Source organism: Schistocerca cancellata, chromosome 9 (assembly GCF_023864275.1).
Source record: "Schistocerca cancellata isolate TAMUIC-IGC-003103 chromosome 9, iqSchCanc2.1, whole genome shotgun sequence".
Taxonomy (NCBI): domain Eukaryota; kingdom Metazoa; phylum Arthropoda; class Insecta; order Orthoptera; family Acrididae; genus Schistocerca; species Schistocerca cancellata.
The window spans coordinates 356,217,920-356,239,325 of NC_064634.1; the positions used below are offsets into that span (position 1 = coordinate 356,217,920).

The window sequence follows — 21,406 nt, forward strand, 5'->3', positions numbered from 1 at the left end:
ACTTCTCCCAGTATCTCACTCTTCCTTTCCAACCTTTACACAAGCTCTCCCACATACCTCGTGGTACTAGCATTCCTGGAGAGGAAAAAAAAAGGGGCATCACAAGCTCAGATTCTGAGCTGTGTGTCTCATCCTGGTACACAATGTTAATATCACAAAGTTCCCTGAAGCCAACATTCTGGCATTAGGCTCACCTTCCAAAAAATAAGTATGAGCATGCTGCATCACCTAATGAACAGCCTGCTCCAGGATGCAAGAACCAACCAAATGGAATGCTCTGCAGTATCTGCTGACAAAAATCCAATTGAGCACCCTTCTGATTATTTATAACTTCCAGTTGTCATTGCAGGAAAGCTCCTCACACACTGGACGATCTCACGAGACTTAGTGAAATAACAAATTGTTTCATTGATATAAAATATCTGTCTAAAAAAGTTAACTTGATAGCTATTCTAAACTTATGTGATTTATTGACTGTTTATATTCAACAGTAAAGAAGAAATAAAATAAACAAAGAGAAAGAGTTTGCCTTAATTTTGACCTGCACTTCCTTCTTTGCTTACTATCTAAGCCAGTCATCTGTGGTATTACTATTTTTAATTGCTGTCGCCACCACCACTTATATTGTTATCTGGGATGGTAGTTTCACCAGACCAATGAGCAGTAAGAGAAGAGGCAGTGTATTCCTATATACAAGCAGCAATGAAATTTATGATCTTGATTGTAACAAATATTGGGAGTTTATTCTAAATATGTATCAATTTCTGAGGTGATGCTTAGGGTGGGCCCTCATAGCAACTCTGGCGTCTCAAATACTTTGCTGATTCTTCCATATTTGCTACAGTGTCCGAGGTCACAGTTATGGTGGACTCTGAGAACACAGATTTTTCCAAATACACAGCAGATTTTGCATCTATACTGACATGAGAATGTGACAATATTTTCCTTTATCTCTTGCTTCCAAACGCCGTCACCTCCCCACAGCTCTTTCATTGGCTGTGTAAAACAAGCAGCTGACACACTCCCTTTCATTCCTCTCATACCTCATTGTGAGTGTTGTCAAAATTGCTGTACAAAAAACATTAGTGCACCACTGGCTCCTTACCTACAGTTTTACCATCTCCTACAGAATTGTATATTTTTTATTCATACTACATATGAAAAAACAGCTAACTCAGAAAAATATTTAGTTGTGATCTCTTTTTCATCACTATTATGAAAACAGTCAAGTTCTTTCTTTTACTACTGTATAATATATTTTGGTAAAATTGATGTTACATTATGTTCAACAGAGCTAATTAGCTAGTATATTACTTTTGTGACAAGTTCAGGAAAACCGTTAACAATAATTCACTGTTAAAAAAGAAGAGCATCTTTGCAGCATGAGGAGGTTAGAATAGAGTCTAACCTCCTTAATGCACTGTCATACAGCTAGCCCTCTCAACATCTTTACTGCATGACAACCACAACAGCATCTCCTCAATGTTAAGCAGAGTGACAGTCGGCTGTGAAGCTCACACATCTTACACAAAATTAAATAAGAAGAAAACCATATGCTTGTGCAAGAAAGAATTAAATCTATTACATGATAGTCCATTAAAACAAATTATCGTGTCCATTAAAACAAATTATCGTTAGGGTAAACATTGCTTGTGATTGCGCCAGTGGCAGGAGTAAGAATGCCAGTGTCACACAACTTTCCCCAAGTCTTCAAAATAAATCTTCAGTGGCCTCAATTGCAAAAGGTTCATCTGTAAATGTAAGACAACCCTATGTTAACCTATTACACAGTGTAAAAACACTGACCTCAGCAACAGTAGTTTAATCAGCATATGTAAGATGTCGCCGTATTTTTCGAATGACCAGTTTGGGAGTAAATGGAGTATTTCACAACAAAATTTGTTTGTTTTGTAAGGCTTATACTTTCGTTCCCTATTCCCCTTGAATCTCAGACCATACAAATTTCCAGATATCCAGATTGTGCTAAACTTTTGAGTATTTTATATGGGTTCAAAATTAGATTATTGACATTTTAAAAAGAGGAAATAATTCTGCAAATGATACATAAGTGATATGAACATCCAAACAATTCAGTCAAACACAACCAGAAATGAAGATGTTATAAAGCAATTTTTTAAATAACCTATATTTCAACAAAAATATACATAGTATCACATTCAGCTAAAATCAAACCATGAAATGAACCTTGTAAAACATCTAGATTGCAGTAAACTAGCTTTCAGTGTGTTATCACAATATTAGTGTACTGTTTGCAATGTATGTTCTAGAATCACATGAAATTAAAGTTTTCTTAAGTTACATGGAGACAGAAGGCAAAATTTCAAGTACTGCTGATAGAAACACTTGAAAGTAGAAGAAACTATTTCCAGCACTTGGACTTTCAGATTGGTTGGGGATAATTATCTGCTTATGTTGTATGGTTTGGCAAGCCTGTTAGCAAAGTTACGACAACAATAGAGAATTACAGAGGGTGGTATAGAAAAACAATCAGATGAGATAATCCCCTTTCAGGGCTAAACTTGAGGAAGTCATAGCCTTAACTGACATGTACTGAAGCATTCAAGACCCAGGTGGTACTGGGTAACAAGGGGGATGCTTTAAGTCGCAGCTGTATTCATAGGAGTGTGATAGGAGGTACCTGCCCAGGAGATTTGTGTGTGTATAAGATCTGTACGGCAGTTGTAAGACAAGACAGGCTGAGAGAGATGGTTTGTATAGGCGATGAGAGATTTGGTCTTCGAGCATATACATTTATCACAAATGTCTAGGTTGTTGGCAAGTAAGCACTTGATGTGAAAGTTGTATCAGATTTTAAAGTGGTGGTGATTCTGCTTATTGGTTTGTTTTATATGGACTGAGATTCCGATCTCAGCTTTAATGAGATAATGAGACAGAGGTCAACATAAAGGAAGATGGCATTGGATTTGAATACAAGGTAAATTTGATTTGAGAAAAGGGATTAAGCTGTCATGGAAAATGGATGAGTTGTTGTTCACCGGTGAAGCCAGATCACACAGATGCCATCACAAATCTCTACCAGGCTAGGGGTTCACGTCATCTAGGTACAGTGGAATGAGTTTTCCATCCATATTATGAAGAGTTGGACATAGGATGGGCCATATAACACAATTTCTCTGATATGTTTGCATATCTGGCCTTCAAACATGAGGATGTTATGGATAAGCTAGCTACAGTGATACTGAACAGGGTTTTTGGGGGACTTTTAGGTGGGTACTGGGAGAAGTGTTCTGGAGTTCAGAGGCCATGTCTATGTAAAATGTTTGTGTAAAGAGAGGTTGTACTTATGGTAATAACAAAGGTACTATGTTGAAAAAAGATGGGAATGCAATTGAGATAGTCTATGACATGGCTGGGGCTGAGATGTATAGCATAGGGGCTTTGAAGACTGCTATAATGGAATAGATGAGATGGTTGTTTTATTGTATTTCCCATTATTATATTTTGGGAAATAAATAGGTCAGCATGAATGGGTTTAACACCCATCTACAAATATAATCCCTCTGTCTACACTGGCAGAGAGAAAGAGTAAGCTATTATACATATCATGCTGGGGGCATATAATTAAGCCATTGAAGCAATGTTCTCTACACCCAGGACCTATACTGTCCCTTTAGAAGTTATGAAAAACTTGTTACTACGATGCAAAATCATTCATACCCCATTTCAATATCTATAATCATCAAGTCACTCACATTCAGTCTGCATGTATGACATTAATGCTGAAAAGTATCAAAAAGGGTGGAAAGGAGAATTGATAATGTAAGTCATCAAGGTGCGTTACCTGTGTTGGAGGATCAGAATGATGAATGGTTTCTTGCAGATGAGACATTAATATAAGGTCTCGAGCTTGGAACCAGTTGTCATGAAGAGCATGGTGGTAAATGTGTGACAAGATAGCACGAGTACGAAGACGGTCTGTTGAGTCCTTGGCATACACGAACTTGCACAGTTTCTCCATAACTTGGACACTTGTAACAGCATCTGGAGGTAGCTCACCCTGGAACAGAAATAAAAAGATTTTCGTTTTTACAATTCATCTTGCCAGTATAGCAACTGTGCAGGTACTGGACACAATGTAATCACAGTGATATAAACTCACGATTCAGGAACTTGTTTTGTGACCTCAACATGATGTTCTTTTGTTTTCCCCATTCAATAACAACTGTCTAAGAGTGCTGAAGGGCTACTATATCTGTCATTATCATATTACTGTACTAATTACTGATCTATTCTCATGTCAGACTTTGCTGACTTCTAATGAAGGCAAATTATCAAATTGGTGCATATGAGTGAACAGTGTCAAATCTATGGGAGCATCTAGAGCTATTGCATCAATTGTAATGACAGCATACAGAGTTAATGTAAAAATGACCAGTTAAACAAAACAGTGAAGGGCAAAGTGGAATGACATAATGTCCTAAGGGCAACCAATCACAACTTATATGCATACACATATCTTCAGTGGGACTTTGCCTCTTTTGCGGACCATAGTCTCTCTTACGTAACGCTATGTTGGTGTTCATGCTTCCTGTGCCACGCCTGTACACTCGCCTACAGTTAGACTCTCATTTCAGCATGTGCAACCTATAGCGAAAGAAAATAGGAAACGACCAAATAACCTGTTGATGTTGAACTGACCAGCCAGAGGTCATCAATAATGGACTGCAGAGTGTGAATAGCATAACAAGAGGAAAACATACTACAGAGATGGCATAGCAGAATAACAAAGACAAAATGAGTAAACCAAGAGGGAAAAACCTAATGTGCAGCAAAAACTCTGACCAAAATAATGGTGTGTAATCAAAACGATTCAAGAGTGCAATGAATACACATAGAAGACGGAGCCACTACACAGCTAGCTTTATAATGCGGCCACGAGCACTGATTGGCTAGCGTGGGCACAGTGCAGCCAACACTGCAGAGGCAATATTAGAACCCACAGATGTAGCAGTGCCGTTCAGCAGCTGTCATTGAGTGCCATGCCATCTGGCAGGCTTTCAAATCATCATCGGGTTGGGATACCATAAAAGCCATGAAATGCAACTGACCAGTATTTAATGCCAGTCCAGCAAAGAATTTTTGTCAGTCATGTATGTCAGTGTCAGGGAAAACTATGCTGCAAAAGCAACTTTCAATTCGGCTGCTTGTTTCCAGATAGCCTGGAGGGTCATTGGTATTTTTTCATTAGTAATTAACTGACAAATTTTGCTGAAGAGGACAAGTGACTGATTTTGCATTAAAAAGTTGGACATTTCTTAAAAATAATATGCCGACACACGAGACACATTTGTGTACCACAAAACACAAATGTCACAAAAAAAGTTGTTTTTTTTTTTTTTTTTTTTTTTTTTTGTACTTCAGTTATCTAATAGTATTTGCACAAAGCAAATAACAGAAGAGAATGTGCTGTGGAATGGGAAACCTAGATTCCACTGATTGCTTTGTAGTAATTGTAAACACCAAGGACAAAAGGGCAGAGTACAGAGTGAGAGGACCAGCCCATGTCTTGACACCAAAATACTTCCTGAAGCTGAAAATTTGCAACAAAAGACTAGTCAGGAAAAGAAAGAAGGTATTTAAGCATTTGTGACCACTCTATCAATTGGCACTTTTTTAAAAAAACGTGTTTATAACAAGAAACACATATTATCTGGTGATATTGGGTATCACATGATTTGGATTCTCTCGATCCTCACACTAAACAAAGTAGCAAATGTTTGCTGAAACACCAGACAGAATGTGTCTGACGATTTGTACTCCCACTGTATTATCCCAGAGGTTGTAGATCCTCATAAATTACAGTTGGAGGGCACTCACCAACTGAAACAGCAAGCACAGAATTAGATATTCAAAAGCTTCTTATTTATCCGTTATTTCACATACATTCTTCCCAGATGCTGTAGATCTACAACTTCTGGGTGAATACACTGGGTGTGTGTTGTCAGAATTGTCAGACATATTCTCACTAGTGTTTCCACAGATATTCGCGAGTTCTCTCTTTTTATCAGAATGAAGATGATGACAGCCCTACATCACATGTTTCATGTGATATCCAACATCATCAGATAACTTTTTTTTTTTTAAGTGACAATTTGATAGCACAGTCCCAATTCAGTCTAGTGCAGTATTTGGTTTGATGATAAATGCTCTAACTCTCACTAATCTGTGAGCATTCTTTCAACGCATTTTCTTGCCCCCATCTCACATGAAAGCCCATGAACTGCTGCCTTGTTTGCTGCCTTATCACCTACAAACCATGCCACAGTGACCCCATTCCAGCAATCCAGTAGGATCTCCAGTCACTACTCAAATCCTTAGGCTCATCCCAGAACTTCTCCCCAGAGTCCATCTCTCTACTTACCCCTACCACTCCCCACACTCCCACCTTCTACATGCTTCCTAAAGTCCATAAACCCAACAAACCAGGATGTCCCATTGTAGCCAGTTACTGTGCCCCCACTGAGAGAATCTCTGCTCTTGTAGACCAATACCTGCAACCTATTACCTGGAACCTATCCTCCTATATAAAAGATACAAACCATTTCCTCGACCAACTCTCCACAGTTCCTTTCCCTTTACCACACGGTGCCTGCTCGTCACTATTGATGCCACCTCTCTGTACACTAACATTCCTAATGCCCATGGCCTTACTGCTATCGAACACTACCTTTCCAGGCGCCCTATGGATTCCAAACCAACAACCTCCTTCCTAGTCTCCATGACCAACTATATCCTCACCCACAATTACTTCTTCTTTGAAGGCATTACCTACAAACAAATCCACGGTACGGCTATGGGTGCCCGCATGGCACCATCCTATGCTAACCTATTCATGGGCCATCTAGATGAATCCTTCCTCAAAGCCCAGAATCCTAAACCCCTCACCTGGTTCAGATTCATTGATGTCATCTTTGCTATCTGTATTGAAGGTGAGGACACCTTATTCACATTCCTCAAGAACCTCAACAACTTCTCCCCCATTTGCTTCACCTGGTCCTACGCAACCCAACAAGCCACCTTCCTAAATGTTGACTTCCACCTCAGAGATGGCTACATCAGTACCTCTGTCCATATCAAACCTACTAACCACCAGCAATACCACCACTTCAACAGCTGCCACCCATTTCATACCAAGAAGTCCCTTCCGTACAGCCTAGCCACCAGTGGTCGTCGCATCTGCAGTGACGAGCAGTCCCTCTCTAAATATACAGAGGGTCTCACTGAAGCCTTCACTGATCGTAATTATCCTCCCATCCTTGTACAAAAACAAATCTCCCATGCCTAATCTTTCCAGTCTCCCATCACCTCCCTACGTCCCACAGTCCGGCCACAGATGAGCATTCCCCTCGTAACTCAGTACCATCCGGGACTGGAGCAACTGAATTACATTCTCCGCCAGGGTTTTGAATACCTCTTGTCGTGCCCTGAAATGAGAAATGTTCTACCCACTATCCTTCCCACCCCTCCTACTGTGGTATTCCGCCATCCACCGAACCTACACAATATACTTGTCCATTCTTAAACAACCCCTGCTCCCAATCCCTTACCTCATGCCTCATACCCCTGTAATAGACCTAGATGCAAGACCTGTCTCATACATCCTCCTACCACCATCTACTCCAGTCCGGTCACTAACACTACCTATCACATCAAAGGCAGGGCTATCTGTGAAACCAGTCATGTTATCTACAAGCTAAGCTCCAGTCTATGTAGGCATGACAACCAACAAGCTGTCTGTCCACATGAACGGCCACCGACAAACTGTGGCCAAAAAACAAGTGGACCACCCTGTAGCTGAACACGCTGCCAAACATGATACCCCTCATCTCAATGACTGCTTTGCAGCCTGTGCCATACGGATCCTTCCCACCAACACCAGCTTTTCTGAATTGCGCAGATGGGAACTTTCCCTGCAGTACATCCTACGTTCTCATAACCCTCCTGGGCTCAACCTTTGTTAGTCACTATCCTCACCCAACCAGCTCCCTCCCTGTTCCCATTCCAGCACTACACAGCTGTCATTTCACTGCAACACCCAGTCTTTTAATTTCTTTTATTTTTATTTCTCTCCTTTCCGCTACTTACCCCCTCCCCCCTCCACATCTTCTCTCCTACCCACCGTCTAAACTGCAACACTTCACTGTCCGCCACTCCCACCATACTATCCCTCCCCCTCCCCGCTCCAGCCTCCTCCTTACCCGCACCCAGTCGCCACTCCCATCATGCACTGGTGCTGCTGCTCGCAGTGTAGTTTCAGCTCTCTCAGACTGCAGACATGTCTGCAAGTTACACTTGCGAGAGTGTGTGTGCACGTGTGTGTGTCTACTGCTGACAAAGGCCTTAGTGGCCGAAAGGTATGATTGTATGAATCTTTTTATTGTGCCTATCGTGACTGTGCATCTCTGCTATATGGTGGGTAGCAACTTTCCTTCTCTCGTATTGTTACATTCCATCCTGGATTTTCCATTGTTTGATTATTCAATAAAGGTAATAGAAAACTACCTCAAAATTAGAGAGGTCTAACTTTACTTTCACACAGATTAATAGTTTTGGTGAATATCATAGAAAAGAGACTTTCAAGGATGAATGAACCTCACCTTGGTGAAGAACAGGATCGGTTTAGGAAAAACAGGAGTACAATTGATCTGATCTTCAAAAAAAGGACACTACTTGAAAAATATCAGGAAAAAGATAGAAGCATGACACTAGTCTTCTAGACACAGCAAAAGCGTATGAAGTGTAGTAACAGACAAAAATCTGGAATCTTCAGAGAAGGGAAGTAAGCCCAAGGCATTGACTGAGAAAGTGAAGGTACTCTACAGAGACGTGTCAGCTGTGTTGGAGTAAGAAATAGAGATCAAACGTGGAGTCCAGCAGAGGAGTGCCTTGTTTCCACTGCTCTTCATCGTTGTGATATGACAATATTATGGAAAGTTTAAAGGAACACTATGGACCTGAACTGAAAGCAGAATTGTCCACTGATGATGATATGATCTGGGGAGATACCAATGATGATCAAGAAAAAGTGAACGTATGGAACAATAACGTTGAGGAGTTTGGTCTCAAAGTCAGTGAATCAAAGACCATAGCCATGAAAGTAAGCAGATAAGAAGGACATCCCAAGTTAATCAAAATGGAAGAACCCTGTAAAATGTGCAGCATTGCCTGTATTACCACACAAGGCAAAACAACCATCTTCAGCATGTACTATATTCCAATTTTGACCTCCTCACTCAAGACCTGCACTCTGACACAGGGAGAGAGTAATCCAAGCTGCTGAAAAAGCTTGTTACATCTACACTGAAGTAAACATAAAAGGGTAACACAAGGAATGAAAGGAACACAATGGAAGCAGATGTAACGTTCAGTGTTCTAGTAAAACTCTAGCAATTTAGATTAAGGATGGAAGACACCAGGATAGCCAAGAAATGCCTTCAAATGACCATAAATTGTAAAAGACATGTTGGACAGCCAAAGAGAAGGTGGCCGAGGAAGTCACCAACAGCGGTCTCCTTTGAGATAGGATCTGAGATGCAGAGCTGTACAAGGTAGAAAAAGTTAGACAAAGTTTGTCACAAGCAGCTGGGAAACTGGAACTGCACCCTGATGGTGACAATTATCTCATACAATTTCCTTTTCTTTGTTACTTTCATGTTTGATATTTGTCTATCACAAACTCTATTCTTAACATGATTCCATGATCCTCTCCTCACATCCCATATGCTACTACTGCCACTCTTTGGCATCTTTTAAAAGTATGTTTCCATTATATGCAATATTTCAGATAATCACACATATGGTCTCCAAGATACTTGAATTCCAATATATTAAGGTAATATTTTCATTTGAGAACTAATGGTAGCGATGCTGCCAAAACTGCTCTGGACTACTTTGGCATCAAAATAGTGGTTTCAAATCCCACAGAAATTGCATTTCATAAAAAAAAGAAATACTTCCAGTGCATTACCATCACAAGATATGTATTACTTAATGAACTGATAGTTACAACATACAACAATGCTTACTTCCAAAGGTCTTAATGAACAACAATAATAGCTGCTTCAGTATCTACAGTGCGTGCAATAACCAAAATGAATATCCACATACCATTGCAAATATTACATCACATATTAAACATTGTTGAAGAAGAAGGAAAAGAAAAGAAAAGAAGAAGAAGAAGAAGAAGAAGAAGGAAAAGGAAACACTGAAATTATGTTTACTGACCTGTCTCTGTTTCAGAACGTCAGGATCAAATTTGTAATAAAGATGCTCTATCTTGCGCAGATATACGCGACAAAGTTCCGACGGCACTGCTTGTCTTTCAAGATATTCTTGTACCTTGTCAATAATATTTGACACTCTTTTCTCATCTTTTAACCTGGTTATGTGAAGAAAACAAGACATGAAGTTGACATAACATATAAATCTAATAATAATGTACAAACACATGTTTATACTTCTTTGCTTAAGTAACTCGTTTACATATATACTAAAATAGCCTTGCACAACTCAATAAAACAGCCAGAGCAATTCATTTTCAAGCTTAACCACAGATTACATGCTACTAATGGGTTTGTGTGTGTGTGTGTGTGTGTGTGTGTGTGTGTGTGTGTGTGTTTGTGTGTGTGTTTAGCATAAATATATCACTTGCACACAAAGGTTCAACTTATAACCATAACAAATTTTCAATATTATAGGGAAGATTAAACTGTGGCTCTGTTATGGGAATCACCAACATATTCAGATGGAACAGGTTTTGAGGAACCAATTCAAAAAATGCACATGACCTTAACACAACTTAAACCTGGCTTCTCTACTGTCTTTGTCAGCCTACATTATAGCACAAACTGCCAGAAACTTCAAAGCAAAATCCTCTGAACTACCAAATTAGCCATGTCCTCTGAACTTCCTTCATTATTGTTATTATCATTATTATTAATAGAGAGATCAATTAATAGCAACATTTTGTTGCATTTCTGGTATCTTCTGCCAAGCCTCTCTATTCAGTGCCCCCTCCTTATGTATCCCATGATGCCCAATTCTTCCATTGATATGGTCATTCCAAGAATGTCATGGTCTCTCACGTTTACGTCTGCCATGTACGGTTTCCATTCAAAAATTTTCTTTGACCATTGATGATCTGGCATTATCAACAGATGTCCACAGCACTTTTGAGATTTTCTTTCATTTCTATCAGTATTTCATCTGCCTTCATTCGAGCTCTCACTTTGTTAGTAGTTTCCTTTTCGAATCTTAATATTCTGGCACTCCTTTACACATAATCCATTTCCACAGCTATTATTCTTCTTTTCAGGTCAGCATTTAAAATCAATAGTTCCTTTGTCAGCCATATTATACCACTGACTGCCAGATACTTTAAAATAAAAGCCTCTGACCTATCAAATTAACAATTTCCTCTGCAAAGTTGAAATATAACAACAAAAATATGTCTGACTCAAACTGCTCTTCTTTGGACACAATGTTGCTCCTCTGCTGGCTGGACTAGATGAAATGAAAACTTGAGAAAAAGATGTAAAGCATGACATAAGAAAAAAATAATTTAATAAAAAGTGAGATGATAACAAGCAACCATTACATAGGAAGTGGGATCACTGAAAGCAGGAATCTACATATTTAAGGAGAAAGCCATACATCAAGGCAGGGCATTTTAATTTGTAGATTTTAATGGACAGAAGTATTTGATAACCTGGTAGAATTATTTTGTAAGTTAAGCAAGGTACCCTGTAGAAATGTACTGTATTTTCACAAGTCCAAATAAAATCTGAAGAAACTAAATACAAGGGCAAGATGGAAAGTTCTCAATCCAGTAAAGAGGTGGCATTTACATTTTGCTTTTGTTACACTGGTACCGTGTTATGCAAAAATTTAAGTAAAATGTGAAATGGATCTGTACAATACTTTTGTTAATATACATTAAGTTGTGAATACAGATAACCATCACCTTTATAATGGCATGATAACAGTGAAAATTTGTGCTGGACCAGGACTCAAACCTCAATTTCCTGCTTATTGTGAGCAGTCGCCGTATCATTTGGCTACCTGAGTACGACTCGAGTACTTCAGGTAAGAAGTGGGTGGCTGAATTCAAACATGGTATTATTTCTCTTCAAAGCAATTCACACACAAGTTGTCCAAAAGAACCTGCTCCACAGCTCAAAATAGAAAGTGCAGTTTATGGTACTGCGAGATTGGAAATTAAAGGTGTGTGAAATATGCCATATGCACCTTATTACAATAAATCTTCACGCAGGATGGGAATTGCATTTGCTCAATGCTGATCCAATACAAATGCAAATTTCTCAGAAATGTTAAGAATTGTTGTAGAAAGAATATAGCTGATCTTGTGAGTCACTTTCTATTGTGGATGAGACATGGATCCACCAGAAATGAAATACATTAAAACAGAGGATGGAAGGTAGTAATCTTGAAGAAAAACGGCAAAGTCAGTTTCGTCTGCTGAAAGATTGTATGCTGCATTTCTTGAGTTCTGAATACTATTTGTCTTCTCTATTACATAGTAAAGGGTAAAACAATAACTATCAAATACCACATAACTCTTGTACACTAATTGGACAACAAAAGTTTGGAAAGAGTCTCCAATTGCAAATCTGCCCAATAAATGTGATTTTGTAGTTGTATTTAAATTTTGAATTTTTTAAACATCTGCTGCATTCAGACATTCAGTAGACCTACATATGAACCAGAATGTGTCTACCTTTAGCATCACAATCATTATGCATGTAAGTTGTAGGAAGTAGTACGATTCTTAGACCATTTCGGAACATGGGATCTCCAGGATCCAATGAAAGGGATATGGCAAAAACGTATTGGTATTTCATAGACGTATCTTCAAAGTTAGTTGGTGATTGAATTAAAACTGCCTGACACAGTGATATAATGCAGAGTAAATGGACATGATCTGGGAAAAGACAGTTAGCACAAGAGGGTCAGTCGCAGATAAAACTTTAATCCTTTAACAACACAACGTCATTAACTGACGAGTCAGTGAAGTTCACAGAGCTTAAAAATTACATACTTAATTATTAAAGTGAGTGCCATGTGTTGGAATGCTTGGTGGCAAAGACTCGGAACAATAATTCCTCAGAGCACACAGATGTGAAATGAGTGGTTTTCATTATTTGTTGAGTTGGAAACCCTCCTTAGTTGACAAGGTCGTGCACCACTTTTATGTCCACAGCTTTCTTGATGCCAGAACCTCAATAGGATAAGGCTGTGGACAGTATCATGACTTTCTATAATCCACTACTTATATTACCTATCAAGAATATGACAACAAATACCTTTGCTCATAGGCTACTTACTGACTTACTGTAGATTTTTTTTTTCAACACTCACAGGTTAATCATCCAATTGCATCAACAGTAACAGCATAAAAATGGGTTTTCTGTGCAACAGTGCTTAATTAATAGTGGATGATATTGCCCAAGAGATTCCACAACTGTTCAAATATTTTATCATTACAATCTCATTCGCACAAATTCATGCGTTATTACCACTTTCTATCATACACAATGATCATCTTAAATTATAAAAATAAAATTAAACAAACAATTAATAACTGACTTTGATCGAACAGTTCTGCTGGTTCATAGTGTCCAACGGGCACAGTATTTTGGCAATCAGATGTGTCACCATCATAAGCTGCACTGACAAACTGAGCTCCAGAGAATGCATGGCCGTCTATATCCTGCTCTGTCCGCAGTCCATGCCCACAGCCACGTGTTGGCAGTTGCAGAGATGCTAGTGCCAGCGTCTGCAATACCATTGATGTAAGTTCTCTGTCTGTTCTGGTTGCTAGATTGTTTTGTTTGCAAGAGTCTTCTTAATTAAATTAAGTGCTGGTTCCCAAGTGTTGCTAAAATTGTAGCTGCAATCTTGGTTGATGAGATCATCTCTGATGCAAATTTCTTTGGCCTCTCTAATGACACTGTCCAAGTATTTGGAAGTCTGTGGCAAAACCTTGTATGTTCATACTACGTTGCGTGAGTCTCAGACAAACATTGCTCTGCGCTCACTGACTTGTTGGGATACAGCAGTTGAGTGTGCCTCTGGTGTTCTCAGCAACGGTGGAACACTGACAGAGTGGCTTGCAGGTGCAGGGTGATATTAGTCACTGCACCCCCTCAGGAGCTCAGTTCTTCAGTGCACCTGATGATGGTACCATGTCTGATCACCAAAATACTGTGTCTATTGGATGCTGTGAACTGCAAGTATACCCGTAGACTGTTCAATCAACAAACACAGGGAGAAACTGAAAAATCACATCGTGTACCTTTACGAGGAGGTGGTATATTGCAGAATGAAGAAATTCGACAAGATGCACCACTGTAGATGCTGTTTGCTGAGTGCTCTTGCACTTCAGAAAAGATGTCATGAGCAGCATTTTGAGCTAAACTTTGCTAAGGTCATGCATCACATTAATTCTGCAGCAGTCAGGAGGATTTAGAAAACAGCCAGCCTTGCCTTGGTAGGTGAGAGAGTGCAGTTTACACACCAGAGCCTTTAGTACAAGTCCCCGGAATTATTTAGAATACATTTACAACTGGCCAATTCTTTTAATTCCTAGACCTAGAACTGGATTGATGGCGTTACCTGGGTGGTAGACAATTCTGCCAATAGGAAGGCCACTGGACATCAAATACCAAAATTCTCATGTCTCTCTGACAAACCATCACTGGAGGCCACATACAAGGTGGTCATCAATTTGACATGGAGCTGAGTGATGATGCAGTTTCCATTCTGGAGAAGGGACTTAACTCTGCTCCCACCCCAAAGTTCACACTAGTCATGGACATTGTCAACGCAGTTGAATAAGTTGCAGTGCAACTACTGCCTGAAACAGCTGAAGAACTACGGATTGCAACCTGCTTGCTCTGAGAGGAACTAAGCATACGAAGTCTAACATTACCAGCAGAGAGAGGGCAGCTACTCAAGATCTGAGAAAGAGTGCCCTGACATCGTTGTCTTACCTGCTGACAAAGGCAATGCTACTGTTCATTCCCACAAGAACTATACTGAGTTGTAGAGCCTGCTAGATGAAAACTCCTACAGGAAGTTCAATACCGACCCCACAAAGAAGGTGGAGAACAAGTCTAGGGTTCTTCTCAAGGATGCGGATTTATCAGAGGGGGTCACCAAGAAACTGTTACCTCAAGGGCCTTTACTGCCAAAACTTTACGGACTCCCTAAAACTCACAAAGATAGGGTGTCATTGCACCCCACCGTCAGCAACACTGGGGCACCTACATATTTGCTGGCAAAATACCTGATGGAAATACTGTGGATAAATGCTCTCATCACATCCGCAATTCTGCAGATTTTGTCAACAACAACTTCAGGGCAAACGATTCAGATATCCTGGTAAGTTTTGACGTTATTTCATTAATCACCAGGGTACTTCTGCGAGAGTCACTACAGCTTATCGGTTGGAAATTTGACAAGACGACGACCAAACGTTTCAGGTATTTCCTGTCCTCCACATATTTTCTCTTAATGGAGAAGACAACAAACAAAAAAAAGGAGTCACAATGGGCAGCCCACTCTAGCCTGTGATCATGAATTTGTATATGGAGCATTTTGAGGAGCAAGCCCTGGGGTCGTCCAAATGGAAACTCATGTGATTTCTCCGTGATGTGGATGACACATTAATCATCTGGTTCCAAGGAAGGGACAAAGCCCGCTATTTCCTTACAAATTTAAACTCCTTAGATCCCAACATCAAATTCACGATGGAGACCAATGCAGAAAGAAGATTATCCTTCCTGGATGTGATGGTCAAGAAAAGAGCTGATGGCATTCTGGGTCATGGTATGTATCGGAAGAAAACGCATGCTGACTACATTTGCATGCAGACAGCTGCCACCACCCTTTGCATACGAAAAGGGGTACTAGAAACACTAGTACACAGGGTGTAGACCATTTCAAACACAAAGTATGCCCTAGGTGCTGTAACATCTCAGACCTGTATTATGAAAAAACGGGTACACAGAATGACAGATTAGGTGCATCCTCTGCCCCACCACAACAGTACAACCTATGTTAACAGAAGAAGTCATAGAAGAAGACACACCCACTGCCTTTATACTGTACACTGGCGCACTATCATGAAAATTCTGACACATATTGAAGAAGCATCAAGTGAAAACAGTCTTGCCCGCCCAATAAAACACAAGCATTATTGGGAAGTACTGAAGATGATCTCAGTTTGTGGAAGGTCAGCATATGCCAGATTCTATGTCAATATGGGAAGACATATTGAACAGATAGTGCATAGCATCAAAGATCTTTACCAAGTACACCAGAGTCACACTTAACTGACATATCCCAATGAATCAGCAATTGCGCAGCATTGTTTGTCCGAAAATCATGGGATGGAGTACGAGATTGCAGCTATAATCTCAGCAAGGCTTGGGAACCAGCAATAACTTTAATTAAGAAGACTCTCAGCAAAAACAAAACAATCTGGTGACCAGGGCAGACAGAGAACTTAGGTCACACGCGTGGCCATTGGTGCTGATCACAGATGGAGCGGCTCGTGGGGGCAGGGGATATTATTCAGCTGTGTGCCCTCCGGAGCAGAGTTTGTCAGTGTACCAGATGATGGTGACACATCTGATCATGGACTGTTCGATCAACCAATACACCAGGAGAAACTGAAGAATCACAAATTATTGACCAATTCTTTAGATGACATAGATAAAAAGAATTAAACTTAAGGAAATTAAAATTGTACCTGCCCACTGAATTTACACAGATTACCGACGTTTAAAATATAAATACAGGAAGACAGTACCTGATTAAACACAAAGTAGAGAAAAGTCCCATTTCTTCAAAAAGAAGAAAATTGTCAGAGTTGTACAATAAAGGTTACAGCACAGAAGTATGCTTGTGAGCAGATTCCAAGACATCAAGCATTATACCGAACCCACTATGAGTGTTGGATAGGGGAGGGAGGAATGAAGATGGGGGGGAGGGGGTGGGGGGAGGGGGGAGGGAGAAAATACTGTTAAGTTATTAAATAAAATGAAGATCTGCCTTAAAGAGGTAATACAACTAATTCAGCATTAAGAGGCAAAATAGATAAAGCACTTAACATCAGTACATGACACGTCGTTGAAACTCACATAAAATGAAAGCACTGACCGAAAACAGAGTAACTGAGTTTCCACCAGAGAGCATCTGAGATGGTGGTGTGCTTGTGTACACTTTCACTTGCCACACTGCCACTAAGTGTGGCACACTGCTAAGATCTTGTTCTGCCAAGCAAGGCTATAGCCAAGGTAGTGAGCTGCTGCTGACAGCATGGCATCAAAATTCTTGTAGTACACTGAATTTTTGAAGCAACTATTTTATCTCAATCTTTCACATGAGGTCCACATACTTCAAGTTCTTCCAAAATGTCCGTAAAATTTCAGAATATGTCTCTATAGGCCCCACTGAGCATTTAGTTTCATTTAGATTATCTCCAAATGCTGCCTTAGTGTTTCGTAGTGCTGGGTGTTTTTTTAAATAGGATTTCAAAGGTTTTACCAGTCTGATCTATATACAGGGCATACATAAAGTCCAGGAACACATTCAATTATTTACAGCACAAGAACCAAACACTGTACAGATATCATACATATGTCATTTTGAAGAGAAAGCCTGAAAGTTTTTTTCATGTATACCATGGCAGCGTAGTTTGGTAATTTGCCAATAGTCAGCAATGGTCGCAAACATTGTGAGTTCAGGTGCGGAGCGAGCTTTCTCTGTGTTGCAGTTCAACAAAAACAAGTGTGCTACAGAACCAAGTACGATAAGAAGCCATCAACAAGGAAGGCCATTTACCACTGGCACAACGAATTTGTTACAATGAGTTGCTTGTGCTCCACCCCATTCTCATTGTGAAGTTTGTGGGTACCTGAATGTGGAGCTGCCGCATCAAAGGATCGGCTGTGCTATAGAAGGGGACAGCTGTTTCATGAAATGGCCTCCTTAATCACCAGATCTCACTCCATGCGACTTTTTCTGTGAGGACACATTAAAGATCTGGTGTACGTACCGCCTCAACCACGCAATAAAGCAGAGTTCCGGGAGAGAATAAGGAAGTCACTGCCACAGTCGACGATGCCATGCTGGGACAGGTATGTCAAGAATTCGATTACCATATTGATGTCTGCCGAGTCACTCATGGTTCCCCAACCCAACATTCATAGTGAAGGATTTGTATCATACATAGTGGGTTCAGCATAATGCTTGGTGCCATAGAATCTTCTCGCAAGCATACATTTGTACTGTTACCTTTATTGCACAACTCTGAGATGATGTTCTTTTTGAAGAATTGTGACTTTTCACTAGTTATGATTAATCAGATACTGTTTTATGTATATTTTTAACAATGTTTATGTATACAATTTCAGTATGCGGGTCCAATTTTAATGTCTTGGATTTTAAATATTTTTTTCTATTTATGCCATCTAAACAAACAGTTAATATTTTTCAGTTAATTTTAATTTTACATCTGACGATGATCATCACTTACAATCTAAACAAGTAATCAAGTGTGAACTCCTGCAACTGAGACTGTATTAATGATTTTTAAGAAGGTTTTAATTGCCCAGGGTAGTTCAATTCCTTCTATGTTGTTAAGTCCAGGTAGTATTGTGATAGTGTTGATATCCAACTAACCCACACAAAGTCTACCAATATGAAAAAGTTTCTTCCATTCACTAGTTACCAAAATTTCTCATTTAACGTTCTCTCCTTACAACTTCATACTTTCTAAGAACTGGTATCAAGCAATTTCTCTCTGAAGTCCATCAATAACCTTATGTATTCTTTGATGTGTCTGAATTACCCTGATGAACTTGCTGATGGTCTCAAAATATCCTCCTCAAACCTACCCTTCCACCATCTGAACACATCTGGAATATACTCTACAAGCTATTCAAAACAATAATGTCCACTTATACTAGGACTCCTACCGATGTGAGCAGTTAAGGCAAGATAACAGGCATGAAAAATAGGAACACAGTGAAAAATATCACCTTTTGGATATGACATTTATGCAACCTACAGGCAAAATTGATCTATACAATACTGTATAATTTTCACTGTGGTAATACATACCTCTCAACATATTCATTACTATGAGGATCACACTCCTTCAATAATTTAATGAATTCTTCGTCAAGGCGCTCAACTACTGTAAGTATACACCCTCTTACTCGGTAAGGAGGCTTATCATATTGCTCATTTTCCTCGAGCACCCCTTCTCCAATAATGATGTCCTGTGATGATAGCAAAGTGGCTATTGAAAGCTCTATGCTATCCAGAAGTCTGTGTAAAACAGAAGAATTATGTTAATCTTTTCATACCATTAAGACAATTTAAAAAAGAGAAACACTACACAGTAAGAAATAGAATGCTAAACATCTCAGCTTTCAACAAAAAGGCTTTCATCGAAAGTAGAAAACTCATATACACATTCACACAAGCATAACTCTCTTACATGAAATCCATCTTTGGTTGCCAAGGCCAGACTGCGGTCTGCAACTATGCATGATGCGATAAGTAATCTGGCATGGGTGGTGGGGGGTAAGGAGGCAGCATGGGGTAGAGAGGGGGAGGAAATGGTTAATATCTTTTATACACAAAGGACAGCTACAGATAATAAATTGAAGGTGTTGGTCCATGCTAGCAGAAAAAGTGGGGGCACAGTAACCGGCCACAATAACTTGTCTTGGTTAGTGGGGTTTCTGGACTTCAGGAAGCATGTAGAAGGCAGGAGAGTGGGGAAGGGAAGGGCTGAGAGGAGAGACCAAGGGAAGAAGTCCTGAGCTGAATCTAAGGATTTGAGCAAGGACTGGAATCCAGTTGGATTTCTGGAATTTCCAAGAATCTCACTGTGGCCTTCGCAGACCAGAATTACTCTTCCAGATTCGTACAGAAATAGATCTCCCGTGTCTTGTGTTTGGTAAGTCACCCTAGCCAGATTACGCTCGCATATTTTATTTTCTCAGGCTTGTCTGACATTTGGCATTACCCCCAAAGGCCTCACACTGAAAGTTCCCATCGCTGGCTGCAACCCTTCTTTCCATCAGTCCCTATACCAGTTCCAAACTGAACAATCCATTGCCCTCACCCACCTAATCCTTCACCTACACATCAACTCAGCCAATGAACACACCCGTCAACTCCTATCCTTAATAAAAGTCCTCAATCTTTCCTCTCCCACATCCACACCGGCGGTTCAGAGCATCCTCCTACAGGCCAACCGCAAATTAGAACAGCATGCCACCCTTCACCTCAAAAAACTATCCAATCTCCTGGTTTCCCACCTCCGGAAAGGCAACTCACCCTTCACAACCTTTCCAGCAAACCTCAACCTCCTCTCATTGCACACAAACCCAGTCTCTCCCATCTAATCAATCTCCCACTTCCAGCTCCACTCCCTCCAAAACCTCAAAATTCCAATCAATACAATCTGGTACCACAACACCCTAATTCAGTAGTTAACCTTTCCTCCAAACCTCTCTCCCAATCCGAAACCTCTGTCCTATCCAAAGGCCTCACCTTCAGCCCCACTCCCAGATTCAACTAAACAGCCCTCGTCAAAGATTTACTGTCCTACACTCGTACTCTCTGCTGGAAGTATCACTTTGCCACGAAGAAAAATGATCCTAATCCTACCCCTAATGATCCAACTCCCCAAGACACTATACAAATTGAACCCTGCCTGGAACAGTTCCGTCCTCCGTCACAGCGGAACCCACCTCCTCTTCCTCAAAATCACCCTCTCCAAACCTTCCAGGAATTTCTGACTTCCAGCCTTGCCTCACAATCCTTCTTAAAAAACCTTAATCCTACTCCCAACATCAGCACTGCTGAAGCCCAGGCTATCCATGATCTGAAGGCTGACCGGTCCATCGTCATTCTTCCGGCGGACAAGGGTTCCACGACCGTGGTACTTGATCGTCGGGAGTATGTGGCTGAGGGACTGCGTCAGCTTTCAGACAACACCACATACAAAGTTTGCCAAGGTAATCCCATTCCTGATGTCCAGGCAGAGCTTCAAGGAATCCTCATAACCTTAGGCCCCCTACAAAACCTTTCACCTGACTCCATCAACCTCCTGACCCCACAGACACCCCGCACCCCTACCTTCTACCTTCTTCCTAAAATTCACAAACCCAATCATCCCGGCCGCCCCATTGTAGCTGGTTACCAAGCCCCCACAGAACGTATCTCTGCCTACGTAGATCAACACCTTGAACCCATTACATGCAGTCTCCCATCCTTCATCAAAGACACCAACCTCTTTCTCGAATGCCTGGAATCCTTA

The 21,406-nt window shown here is 40.4% G+C and overlaps 1 protein-coding gene across 1 annotated transcript in view; it reads right to left on the reverse strand.

The window, feature by feature from the left end:
• The window catches only part of LOC126100180 (eukaryotic translation initiation factor 3 subunit C), a 66,485-nt gene that overhangs the window by 20,573 nt on the left and 24,506 nt on the right, over positions 1-21,406 (reverse strand). The window contains exons 10-12 of the mRNA XM_049910740.1: positions 19,192-19,401; positions 10,267-10,420; positions 3,824-4,039 (exon numbers count right to left, since the gene is read on the reverse strand). Of these exons, the coding sequence (XP_049766697.1) occupies positions 3,824-4,039; positions 10,267-10,420; positions 19,192-19,401 (580 nt within the window). The remainder of the gene's footprint in view (positions 1-3,823; positions 4,040-10,266; positions 10,421-19,191; positions 19,402-21,406) is intronic.